The following is a 13621-nucleotide window of genomic DNA, read 5'->3' as shown; positions in this document are numbered from 1 at the left end:
AAAAGATACATACATACATTCGCGCAAGTGCGCATCCTCTTTCTCGGGATCCGCACACTCCCTCTCTTATTTAAGATAACAAAACTTTGATACTCTGTAGGTTGTAATGGATGATACACAACCACTTAGAAATTACTTAAGAATTGCACACCTGACATCCAAGTAGTCAATTTAAACCGTCCAAATTACGTTATCTCGTCTAGATGTGCCATTTACAAAAAAAGCAAAAAGCTCCTCTGATTATCTGACTATCAGATTTGTGGACATTTATTAGACGGTTAAAGATTAAAAAATCCAACCGTCCTATTTACAGAAGAGGTTAAGATTCTTCAACTAATCTGATCTTCGTACATTTACATGACGTTTTATTTGAGTTCATGTGTGCCACGTGTAAAATTCTTAGTGCCAGTGTATCAAGCGTCATACATAACCCGAGTATATTAGATTACTCCTCCTTATTTAAACACTGCCCACAACCACCACTCACTCACTTCCATACTCCCTCCAAAAAAAAACTGGCATTTTCTACGAATGCCGAAACTCTTCCGAAACGCTACCGAAACTCCCCTGCCCGCTACGCACGGGTAGAGCCCATCACATCCGATATGGAATCGACCGTTACGTCCTCCTCCTCTTCCCCTTTCCGCCACCAGAAATCCCCGTCCTCGGGCCGGTTCCTCGGCCTCTTCTCAGAGCCGTCTATCACCTCGGTGGGCCCCACATCCGGCATCGAGCTCGACGAGGACGATGTCTTCTGGTCCGACGCCAGCTGCTCCGACGCCAGCATATCCTCCCGCCGCTCTGAAACGCCGCCGCCCCCTCCGTCTCCTAGCGAGAACGGGGTAGCAAGGTTCCGTCGCCCGCAGAATTTCGGCATCCTCGCTGCACTGCCCGACACCGCGGTCCACCGCCACGATCGCGGCCCTTTCCTGCGCCGTCCGATTGCGGCGTCGCCGCCGTCCTCCTCCAGGATGATCCCGTCAATCCCGAGGCCGCAGCCTCTGACCGCGTCGGGGAAATTCCACCAGTCGGCGCCCGTCAACGTCCCCATGCTCCCGATGGCGGCTGGCAGGAGGGAGGATTCGGAGGGTTTTGAGGAGGGCGACGACAGGGAGGGTGATGATGAGATGCTTCCGCCGCACGAGATCGTCGCGAGGGGATCCGCACGGTCGCCGATGACGACATTCTCGGTGCTGGAAGGGAAGGGCCGGACGCTGAAAGGGAGAGATCTGCGGCGAGTGCGGAATGCCGTCTTCCAGAAAACAGGTTTTCTTGATTGAATAATTTCGGAATTCCCGTTTTGCCATTCTCCTTTTCGGGGTCCATGACAGTCTCTGGAACTGAAGGTTTTTCTGCTTCCCATTTTGGATTTTGAATATTCAGTTTGAATCCGGAATGAGAATGTTTCAGTTTAGAATCCCGCTCTCCCTCTTTTTTTTTTTACCTTTTTGTTATAATTTTACACAAATAGGATGGTTGAAACATGGATCGTTGCCGTTGGTTTGGTGGGCCATTTCTGTGGATGGGCACATCCCAAAATCAATGCGATCGGACTATGGAGTGACTGTGATTGGGTGGTTAACTGAAAGAATGAGCAGTGGCCCACATTTGACTGACAGCAGAAGTTACATTGATTGGATGATTGGGATGATCCGATCGATGCAGATTTCAGGATTTAGTCTGTCTCTATAGTGGCCCCCTCCTGATCAATGGTCATGTGTTCGCACATTACATGCTTGCTGTGGTGCATCTGAGGGAACTTCTAGGAAGAACTCTTTATAATACCTTCTCTGTGAAAGTGCAATGACATCAGAAATGATGTGCGGTGAATGCCATGAGAAGCGAGAAGGCAAACTTGCGGGATGCGTGTGCACCATTCATCACATGAAATGCTATTGATGTGGGGCCATACCAGACCAATTGCCCATATCTCTCACACATGCCAGATTGGAAAGTGTGTTGCAAATCACCTCTTCGATCTATCTTTGCATAAATTGGCTTGACTTTCCTCAATTATGATAGATGCAATGAAAGAGTGACAAAATTACAAAAATGAAAAACCACTTGATATGGTTTTGGATTCTGCAATCCTAAAGTTGTCAATACGAGTATACCATGAACCACTATTTTTTAGAATAAATAACAAAGCCCTGAATTTGTTCCTTGATTTTTTCATTCTGGCCCTTTTCCTTGGAACCTTCTCCTTTGAACTGTCTACTTGCAGCAAGCTACGAGTAGAGATTCATGATGCAAATGACTTATATTATTCTTTGTTGCTTCTTTGTAGTTCACTCTTCATTTGCTACTCCAAGGCTAGTCCACCAATGTGGCTTCTCGAGTGGGGTTTTGCTCAATCAGTTTTCTAATGTGACTAGGCAAGAAAGAGCCAAACTGAATGCAATATTGGTCCATTTTTATCCAAGCTGGGTATGGTATTGGTCCTCCTTGAGTTGCATAAACAGTCTAAACTAAGTGTCACTAGCCAAACTTAAATGTCATGTTTGTTTTGCTCGGAAGTCTGTGTAGCGCCAAACATCCAGATGTTAGCTCGTAGAGTATGTTTCTACTGTAAGTGATTGATGGATATGATTCCACTACTGTTTTGATGTTTCTCAATGCTTGAGCCATTTGCATGCTTTGTATTCCTACTTCGGATTTAGGAAAAGTTTGGGTCAGTTGAGTAGCATGCTCGGGAAAGTGGGTTACGTCCTTTTATTTTTATTTTTATAATCTTTTTGTTTGTTAATAGAAGTGTTATAGTCTTCTATATTATGCCATTGGACTTGAGGCTTACTTCTGGGTGGATATGCTTGAGTAGGAGGCTAGTATGCTAAAGCACCTTGCTTCAGTGGTTCAGCCTCCTAGTTGACTGGCAGTAATGCTGATGAGCCTCATGGAAGTTTGACTTGGCATCAGTTGTAGCGGAATACCACATAGGCCCAGGCCAAAGAACGCTAGTCAAACACATTTTATTGTGCCTTTCAAGATTTCAGTATAACCTTCAAGATGAATTGTACTTTAGCATGAAAACTTAAATGGTTTATTATCTTCTCTGAATTTTTGGCAGAGGAGATCTTATGAAGATAAGGTTTAAATATTGATTTTTAGGATTTATGACTCAGTTGTAGGATTTCCATTGGGACTGAAGACTCCAAAGAGTGTGTTCTTGAACTTTTACATGGATGTGCATCGTTGGCATTGAGTTGTGGACATGATGTGCCTGTTTTGTACTTTTTAAAACATTATCTCTTGTCTTGCCTGATGTTTTTAGTTGAGCCTTAATCTTTGAGACGATTTCAATATGTCCAGGACTAGAGAGAACCATAAGAGTCAAAATTCGTTTACTAGAACTTGTTTTTTTTTATTTTTTTTTATTTTTTATTTTTAAATTTAAAATTTAAAATTTATTTATTTATCATTTTGTGTTTTATCTTTGACTATGCTAGATTGGTTGGAAACTGTAATTGTTTTAATATTTTGCTATCTTTTATGTGCAGGTTGGCATTATATTGTGAAAGATTTCTTCTTCTTATTAGAACAATTACATTGTGAAAATTTTATTTATTCATGTATTTTTTAATTTTTAAAAAAATATTATGCAAGCATTGTCATAGAAAATGAGGATTCTCATTCAAAGCTTGGAGAAAAATATGCTGAAGCCTGGTTGGGTTACATGGCTGCAGTGAACCAAGTGATCCTATTTGGGCATCACAGTCTAGTTGGTATCAATCAAAGAATGGAAATGACACTTAAGTAACATTTTCAACATTATTGAGGAAAGTAAGAAATGCCAACTGGGTATTTTTGTGTTGTCGGTATGACCCGAAGCATCCTGTATGCACTGGGAACCGAGAAGGTTCCATTTTACATCCCAAGCCACATTTGAGATGAGAGCGGGACCTTCCCATTCTTGCATCGATCATGATTGATGATGCCACATCCTGTTAACCTTAGTAACTACGAACACCAAATGTAGCCTCAGGTTGTGTTGAGTTACGCCTTAACTTCTCCACTAAACAAAGTAGTAACAAATGCAAGCATCCACCATATAATGCAGGAGACATGGACTGAATTGAAGTTTTGGGACAGGAACCCTTTTGAAGTTCTTTTATCAACCATAGAAGTAGACAATTTGAATTGAGAGATGAAGTGCATTAACAAATTTCCATAGTAGCCTTAATGAGAGTAGTCCTACCTAGAAAGTAAATGGGTATGTTTTTCACGTCGGAAAGCGCTTTCCATAAATTCCACCATTGAAACCCATCAAGCTAATGATGACACTTAATCGCAATGGAAGATCAAAACAGTAAAATGGGATTCCCTTTGACACCTTAAAATATCAGTGTAAGATGCCAACCTGTTATCCTTCACCCCAATGCCTGCTAGCACACTTTTTCTTAAGTTGACTCATTAAACCCGAAACTGATTCAAAACATCTAAGGATGCCTTTAAGGTTTTGGACTTTGAGTAGCACTAACATCGTGAAAGCTAGATGATCATTGCAACTTGCAGATGTGAGATTATCATTCCTTTATCTCCCACAATAAAACCCTCAAATAGCTTTCTATGAGTGAATCAAACTTTTTTTTACATCTTTACTTTCGTTGTCAAATATATTCATAATCATTCCTCAATCTATGTATATGTCAATTCCTGAAAAGTTGGATGTTATTTAGGAGTACAAGCTTAGTCTATTTCATGCTGCCACACATTGAAGTTATTGATTGGATGGGTAGGACTAGGGGTGCAACTTGGGTGGGTTAGGTCAGGTTGAGGGTCAACCAGACCTCAAGAGGACCCAACCTGATCCAAATTCCAACCGAAGGTGCCCAAGCTGAACTCTATACTCAACCCAACCTCGACTCAAGCTGACCCAATCTGACCCAAATTTGTGATTGTTTCCAACCTGACCTGCATTTGCTCAACCCGAACCCAACTCAAATTCAAATTGCATTGGCATTTTTCGACCTGAAATCAACCCGAGAACCTTGACAACCTGACCTAACCCAACCTGAAGTTGGTTTTGGGTTCCGTCGGGTTCAGGTCTTGCAGCCCTAGGTAGGATGGCGGTGAGAGAAGAATCAGGTTCCATCTTCCGTTGTATTGATGGGATGATAGGGAATGGGAGGTGGTTTGATGGTGCTGCTGCTATTCTCTTCTCTGCCGCCGTTCAATGGTTGCATTGCTCCGTCTCAAAACAAATATGGAGATCTAATCTGGCTACTGTTTAGAAAGGTCACATGGATAGAAGATCAAAGGTTAGTAATTCGCGATGCGAAAAGTGTTTAACTAAACATACATACGGGAGACACCCGTATTCGATTTTAGACTCAGTAAAATAATTGTATTAAAAATACCTATGGGAGATCTCCATGCACTTTAGCCTACTAAAGTAGAACCAAGTGGTATTTCAACAAAGAGAAATGATCACATGCAACTGATTTTATGTGATTGATGCAATCATGCGTGGTTTGATTATCTCATATGTGAGCCCCACATGATCATACATGTGAGACCCATTTTCTCACGCATAATAGCTTAGAATTAGTGTTTATTTGTTATTTGTTTTTTGCTTTTCCTTTTAAGTCTTGTAATGTCCAAGATACTGTTGCTTAAGTAAAATAAGCATGGGTATTTTAGTCTTTCATTAGTATTAGGGTTTTCTTTACTTAGCAATTAAAAATGAGACTTGTTAGCCGAGTAGTTTCATTGTGTTGTTTTTGAGAATAGAAGTTCTTTAAAAAAAATTTTCTTCTCCTGAGATAATATTCATCATCTTGCATGTGTTGCATTGAAGGGCAATGTTTTGCCATTGATCTTAGTCTGTTGCTAGATCTTTTGTCATCCAATTGCTTCCCGGTGCTTCCGGTTGCATTAGTGATCAAAGTATTGTCGCGTTTAAATTCAAAAGAATTCTCAAGTCTATCATGGAATCCTTTTGCATTTAAAAATAAGTTTCTGAGTTCCAATAGATAGACTAATATGTGATCATTTGTCCTTAACTAATAGGGACCATTGGGAGCATGAGGCCCTTGATTTACATAGGGAAATTCATCCAGGCAATAGACTTGGTATTATTATCCAATTTTCATAGTGTTTTTCCTTCTTTTATTATTATTGTATTATTATTTTTGGCTGGTTCCCTCATTTTCATTGTTAAGGAACATGGGAAGGTACACTCACAAATGGTTACGTAACGGCCATTACGTAATGGTAACAACATGGGCCATTACCTAATACGCGGTCGTAACGGCCTGCGTAAAAAATTTCGGACCATAACAGGCCCGTAATGGTCTGTTATGACCATGTGTGACGACCGAGGGCCGTTATGCATGTATAACTTGCCTTCGGGGGTTGTTTCTCATTTTCCCTATTTTCTTCTCTTTTTGATGTTTTTGCTTCTTGAGACTTTTTAACCCATTTCAACTATATGCAATTTTTGAAGATTAAAACACAAGATTTAAGCCATTTTTGAAGAATTGAAGATTCGAGGCCAAATTTGGGAAAAATCAAAAAAATAGGTAAAAATCATTTTTTTGCTTGCTACAAATGTATTAATTCAACATTATATTATCGAATTGACCAAATTTTGCTAGATTTGTGTTGGATTTGGCCATGTTTGTAAAATTTTTCATTAAAAATGTTTTTTGTTGGTTTTTATATAATTTTCAGTAATTTTCAAATTTTTTTTTTTTCTTTGTAGAATATTTGGAGTGTGGATTGTTCAAATACATGTTTGGAGTTTAGATCCACACATGCATGCGCTAAATCAATGTTTTTTAATCTCTTTTTCTATTTTTTGGTATTTTCAGTAAATTTGGGTAATTTAAGGATGAATAGTGACTGTTTCTTTTTAAATATTTTTTACTTAAATTTCTCGAGGGAAATGATGTCAATTACTTAGGAATGTGCATTAGTGGGATGAATTCCAAGGATTGCATTAAGTGCAACCTGTTTTGGAGGCATTCGAGTGGTCATAAAGCGGCCTAACGTTATTCATTTGATTTTTTTAAAAAATATTTTCCTCAAAATTTTCGAAGGAAATGATGTCAAATGGTTAGGATATGCATCCGTGGTATCATATGAATTTCGGGCCGTTTTGGGGTTATTCGAGTGTACCCAAATCAGCCTGAAACTATTCATCTGAATTTAAGTTTTCTCTCCCCCCCCCCCTCTTCAAATTTCGTATATTTAATCTAGGAGTTTTGAAGTCAGTCTAAGCCTCTTAGGTTAATATATCTTCAGGCAGTTTGAGACAACATTCTTACCTAAGAATCTTTTAAAAAAACATTCTTACCTAAGAATCATAAACATGTTCAAAACTGGAAAAGAATAGATATTTGGAATCATCTAATTTTTTGGAATATTTAGAGTATTTTTTCACATACTCTCTCTCTCTCTCTCTCTCTCTCTCTCTCTCTGTACTTTTTTAGGGCTGTAACCTAATGGTTCAATGGCTAACTGTTATGCTGGCTGTTACCGTTATTGCATGCCTTGGGTACACTATCTTCCCAGAAAAGATAGCGTATCAATGTATATTACAAGCAAAGGTTGCCGGTTGTATGAGTAAAACACCTCCAAAGCATATAATCTTGAAGTAACCTAAAAAACTGGTTAGGAATGTGTAAATTTTGAACAAGCTTAACTAAAAATGTTGTTCTTCAATGGCCTGGGTTCTCATGGGGAATGATGTGGTTATGATTCTCAAATCTAGATGCTGCTCCTTGAATGTGAGATTTTTTAGGATTATGATTTCTAAACCCTAGGAGGTGTTGCCATTTGTGGTTTGCTACTATCAACCAATTTCAAGCTTCATGCATCCCATCCCATTCATGAAAGGTCAAAATTCTCACACATTTTTCAGGGTTATCTGAAAAAAGAGGGAGGTTCCAATGGGGTCGAGAGGTTATACGGTAAAAGCTACTTTTTTTTATTTATATCTACTTTTTTTAATAGCATTTTTTACTCATGTTATGTTACTGTCATAACTTCTATTATGTTTTCTGCATGTTTTCTATGCAATTGCCTTGATCATTCAATAGCAATTGTATAATTCATAGTTCTAGAACTCAGTGGGTCAACTTGAAACTCAGCCGAGTCAACTCGACTCGATGGGATATCAAGCTGAGTCACATGGAAACTCGCTGACTGGCGTGACTCGGCCGCATCTTGGCAAGAATCATTTAGTTGTTTGGAGAACTTAGCCAACTCAATTCAACTTGCATGACTCGCCCGAGTCACTGCCCAAGCAGCTGGGTTTTTGTTGTGAAATTAGTAGGCGTTCTATTGTGAAACTAAAAAGCGTTTTTGTGCAAGCCGGAGCGGTGACCTCATTTATCAGAGCATGTTACCACTGCACTACAATTTCACATTTATCAGAGCATGCTACCACTGCACTAAATTTATTTTATTCGTATTAAACAATTTTAAATGTATTAAACCAAAAAAATGAGTTGAGCAGGTTAAAGCCTCAGTCGAGTCTTCGAGTTGACCCAACCTGGCTAGACATCCAATCGAGTTTTTGAGTTTTTGAACTATGGTATAAAGTTGTATTCCCCTACATAATTGCGTTAGCATTTTTATACACAATGGGTTAATCATGGTGCAGGTCATGGTAGTCTGTCCCACATTTGGGGCATAGGAAGTATGTGATCGTAGATCGAAGGTTGAGATGATGGGCCCATAGTGGATGGGCCATGATCTAGAATCTTCCAATGAATGTCATAACCGTCCATCCTTTGGCCTCTTCTCTCCAGTTGAATGTTGATTGATCATTGATGCATTTCTTTTATTAACCATCTATTTTCAGGCTGCCAATGGAAAGAATGGGATTTTGTTATGTCAAGGAGATTTTTTTTTTCTCTTCTTTTCTTTTTTACCATGTTGGCCCGTTGGGACAACGGTTTGGATCATTGAACCATGGGCCACCCGGGGGTATATAGACGCATTAGTCATCACTGGGGACTGTACAGCAATTGCCATCTACGACATTGGTAGTTATGCTTTCATCTTTTTGCTACTTTGTCATTCTTCTATGTTGGGCATGCCATGTTTGCGTATCCAACTACCGCGGCATAATTTTTTCATGTGGTGCATTTTTTTTTTTTAAATTTTATTTTATTTTTTGTGATTTTGGACACTTAAAACTCTCAGCATTCCTAGGAGAGTTCACATTGGATTATTCTATCCATTAGTTGTATGTGAATTGTATTTTATTTTAAAGTAGTTACTCTCCATCTCTGTGGTTAAGGATGGCAATGGGCTGGGTGGCCCACCCTGCCGGAGCAGCATGACCTAGTGTTGGGTGGGCTTGGACCTACTAGCTTGGCCCATAGGCTGTGCCGCTTGGGCTCAAGCCATTATTTCCTAAAGCTGTACACAAGTCGAGTTAGCTCGCTCAGCTTGCTCGACTTGCCTCGGCTCGAAACTGGATTCAGACTGAGTCGAGTTGGTTTTTGGAGCTTGAAAAAATTTGGAGCCGTGTTTGAGCTTGCTCGAGATTGACTTGAACCCGACTTGCATCGGCTCGTGACTTGGTCATTTTGATCTTGATGTTGCTCTCCGGGTGTTTGATGAAATGCCTCAATGAAGTGTTGTTTCTTGGACTGTCTTCACATCGAGGTATTCTCAAAATGGGTGTTTGAGGGAAGATTGAATAATGAAATCCTCACAAAAAAAATAAAAAATTGGTATTCTCAAAATGGGTGTTTGAGGGAAGATTGAATAATCAATTCCTCACAAAAAAATAAAAATTACAAAATTACATTGTAGGACTGTCCTCGTATATTGATTTTGATGCTGTATATTGATTTTGATGCTGTTTGCCGAGCGTTTGATGAAATGTCTGCAAAGTTTTCTTAGTGATTTGTATTTAAAGTGTGAGAGATTGAAGATGCAATTTATGTATTTGAAAAAATGTTACATAGGCTTGAATTTGGCTCGAGCTGGCCCACGCTACAGCTGAGTTGACCAGTTAAGCTCAAGGACTGAGCCAAGCCAAGTTCGAGCTGGGGTTGGCTGTTGGCTGAGCTTAGCTGAGTTGTGCCAAGCTCGACTTGGTTTGACTCGTGTACTTCCTATGATATGTCTATTTCTTCCTCTAAATTGTCTATTTCTGTGCATGTGTGGCCCACTTGATCAATGGATAGGTGAGGAAAATTCAAGTAGGAAATAGGGATCTAATCAATTTTCTGGCTGGGCGGGTCCTGAGCGCAGGCTCAGCCTTGAGTCTTTAGGATTGGTCTGGCCTGGTCCCAACCCAGCTCATTACCACTCCTTGGTATGGTGTCATTCCCATTTTAGAGTAGCAAGTGATTCCAAGAAATTATAATGCCTAAGATTTGTTGTGGCTTATAAAAGGTGGGAAATCGCATGTGGTGTTCTGTTAGTTTTTTAGGAAGCGTCTAAATTAAAAGAGTAACTGTGGCCCACCATTTTATATGATCGACGTCATATTTAAATTTATTTTGTCGATTGTGTGATAGATATTAAAAGTGGACCACAAGTGTGAAATTTACACGTGGTGGTCAATTACAAGGACAATGACTTGAGAAAATCCACGGCTGGTACCTTACTAACGGACAATTAGGAATAGATACGTTTGGCTCAACATGTGTATGCCGAACGGTGACAATCAAGTGAAGCACAGGTCTATGTTGGACCACATGGTTAGATTCGCTCATGCTTCATCTAGTGGACCACATATGATCACGTGGAATCTAAGGTTATAATCGAGCGTCGCACGTTTGCCACACATGGAATACGGTTAGTTCTAATCTAACCGTCAAAATTATGGGTTCCGATTTAGATCAACCATGACTAAAAATTATGCTTATTCAATTGGAGTTTTTACCTGAAAATTCAGAATATATGATATATGCAGCAACGTGCTGCTACTGCTGCTGCACGTACTTGAAAACGAAGGCAGGTGGGGCCCACCATGGGACCTCACTGTGATGTATGTGTTTGGTATCTACTCCGCCCATTTGATGGGCCAGATTATTTTAAAGCATTAGCCCAAAAAAAATCAGGCAGATCCAAGGTCCAGGTGGGCCATACCGTTGAAAACTGTGGGCCATAATAATAATAACGATTTATTTTTTTATTTTTTCATTTTTTAAAATTTTTTTATACCTCCGGGATTCGAAAAGTAACATTTTCGTTTTGGGATAATGAATTTTTTTTTTTTTCTTTACCTCTGTTGGCATTCGGGAGTGGAAAATAACATTATCAGTTTTCGGATTCGGGAGAAGATGCTTCCACAGCCGATACGAAGGCACAGGAAACCAGAGGCTATGTGGGCCCGACCTTGATGTGTTTTCAAAATCCAATTTGATCACCAGTTGCATGGCTCAATTTTCAGCTTAGCCATAAGAAATCATCTTATCTATGATTTAGGTGAATCGCATGATTGGAATCAATGTACCCGGTTACACCCACCTTCCAAACTGTTTTCCTCGGTGTGGCCCGCCTAAATCATGTTTCGTCTTATATTTTGGGCATAAAATTAAAATTTTGTATGGCATCTAATAGTTCAATTAGATTTCACGTAATCATCATGGTGGACCTTGTAAAAATGAATGGTGGATGTCTCTCCCAACTGTTTTCTTAGGTGTCGGTCATCTAAATCACAAGCCAGCCTGATTTTTTGGCTGTCGGCCTAATTTGAGATTACACCAAAAATTAAGAATGGTTTGATCATTGACCTAAACCGGGAGTAGATTAGGTGAGACCCCGGATCCACCAAGGTGGATGGGACCCCTAACTGTGCACCTCATAGTGATGTACGGGCCTTAATTCCATGCCATCCAACCATTTTGAAAGCTCATTTTAGGGCATGATCCCTAAAATGAAGCTGACTTAAATCTTAGGTGGACCACACCACAGGAAACAATCATGATTGAATTCCCACCATTAAAGCTTCGTGGATTCCACTGGAATGTTTATTTGCCATCCAACCTATTGATAATGTCACGGACACCCAAATGAAGAGACCACACAAATATCATCTTGATCCAAAGCTTTTGTGGGCCACAAGAAGTTTTTAATGGTCAATCACCATTGTAAGATCGACCAGTGTGTGTGTGTGTGTGTGTGTGTGTGTGTGTAAGATCAGTTGAAACGAATGATAGCATGTGAAGGTCTAGATCTGAACTCTATTCAGATGCGATGAAACTCATGGTTAAGACCTCTATACCTGAACCTCGTGGAGGGGTTGAGAAGAAAAGGATAATGATTTTAGGTGCTTGGTTGATACGACAGTAGTGTATGAAGGCCCAGATCCAAAGTTCATCCAAATCTAGTGAAACTCATAACTAAGACTTCCATACTTGAACCTTGCGGAGGGGTTGAGAAAAGAAACTTAATATTATATATATACTACTCATAAATCTCATGCAACATACTCGTGTTCATGTATTAATCAAAGTTGCCACTAGACAATAAAAGCTCAAGAATCTACGGTTGGCTAGAATATGTGGAATCACTTAGAGATCGAAAAAACTGAAGAATTCTCGAATCGAGTGACTCTTGGATATATTTGTGCCATGGATTCCAGGTAAGGGTCTCAGTTACGGAAAAAAGAAAATGTTAGGTACCATTTTATCACCTGTGTCAAACATGATCTCTATTTTGCCAGCCTTTATACTTTTAAAGGGGATTTAAGAAACTTCCAGTAAAATACTAAGATTTATATGTCTAAACTATAAAAGATAAAATAAAAACAAAATGGAAATAGTAAAAAAACTTTTCTAATGGAAATACATAAAAGAAAAATAACATGGAGTTTTCAGTTGCTCTTTTAAGTCATGTATTATGATACAAAAAATCCTGAAGATAGGTGACTGTTGACTATACTTTATGTGATGTCAGAGCAGAGCCTACTACCTTAAATGTCGAAAGCAAAGGTTTGGAATATAGAGACAAGAAAAGAATAGATCGAGAATAAGACTTTGGCTTTGAAATTGAAATAGAATAGAAGGATCGAGAGAGACAAAGTCTCTATCTTTGAATCGTAAACAGATCGCTTTCCATCTCAGAACTCTCTTCACTCTCTCTCACCGGCTCTCTGGAGCTCTCTTGTCGCTCTTTGGAGCTTTCTCTTGTCGCTCTTTGGAGCTTTCTCTCGCCTCTGGACCTCTTGCTCTTCCCTAGACTCTAAAGGCAAGCACCTCCTTTTATAGATGGTTTTAGAGGGACCTATGGAAAGATTTGAGGAGGGTCAATTCTCGCAAGCCATAGCTTTGTTACAGAAATTAGGGTCGTGTAACCTTTACCAGAGCGTTCATTATGGTCCAACTCATCACCCAAACCTCAGGTTCATCTGAAAGATAGGCTTGTGCAAACCGAACCAAAAGGTGAGTAATTGATTGGTCCAACACACCACCCGAATTGTAGGTTCGTCTGAAAGCTAGGTTTGTGTAAATCAAACCAAAAGGTGAGTAGTTGATTGGTACAACACACGAGCCGGGCCAAAGTTAGATTACGCTGGAGTGCATTGATTGGGCCAACACATGTAATAAATTTCCCACAAAAACTTAGTGTACAACATTTTTTTTGCCAAAGACAGTTGTGGAACCATCATCTTTGGGCAAAAAGTCAGCGCTCAACAAAGCCAACACTT

The 13621-nt window shown here is 39.7% G+C and overlaps 1 protein-coding gene across 7 annotated transcripts; it reads left to right on the top strand.

The window, feature by feature from the left end:
• Positions 1-481: 481 nt before the first annotated feature.
• LOC131234798 (protein S40-7-like) lies at positions 482-9102 on the top strand. 7 transcript variants are annotated; one of them, XM_058231758.1, is made up of 3 exons: positions 482-1266; positions 7865-7913; positions 8810-9102. In XM_058231758.1, exons 1-3 carry the CDS (start codon positions 606-608, stop codon positions 8940-8942), a joined length of 843 nt encoding a protein of 280 aa, XP_058087741.1. In that variant the 5' UTR covers positions 482-605; the 3' UTR covers positions 8943-9102. The 7 variants fall into 7 exon arrangements, 6 of the variants coding, with proteins under 6 accessions (XP_058087741.1, XP_058087743.1, XP_058087742.1 ...); XM_058231760.1 differs by lacking the exons at positions 7865-7913; positions 8810-9102 and adding exons at positions 6010-6071; positions 6446-6490; XM_058231759.1 differs by lacking the exons at positions 7865-7913; positions 8810-9102 and adding exons at positions 2288-2427; positions 3498-3759.
• The last annotated feature ends 4519 nt before the right edge of the window (positions 9103-13621 follow it).

Source organism: Magnolia sinica, chromosome 19, assembly GCF_029962835.1.
Source record: "Magnolia sinica isolate HGM2019 chromosome 19, MsV1, whole genome shotgun sequence".
In the NCBI taxonomy this organism is placed as follows: domain Eukaryota; kingdom Viridiplantae; phylum Streptophyta; class Magnoliopsida; order Magnoliales; family Magnoliaceae; genus Magnolia; species Magnolia sinica.
Note: the sequence above shows the minus strand (reverse complement) of the source record. Positions and strands in the feature narration are given on the sequence as shown.

Excerpts from the sequence above, each read along its gene's own strand:
- LOC131234798 (XM_058231756.1), top strand. The coding sequence starts at position 606 with ATGGAATCGACCGTTACGTCCTCCTCCTCTTCCCCTTTCCGCCACCAG. Across the intron at positions 1,267-6,009 it reads TGCCGTCTTCCAGAAAACAG|GGACCATTGGGAGCATGAGG; the intron begins GTTTTCTTGATT and ends CTTAACTAATAG.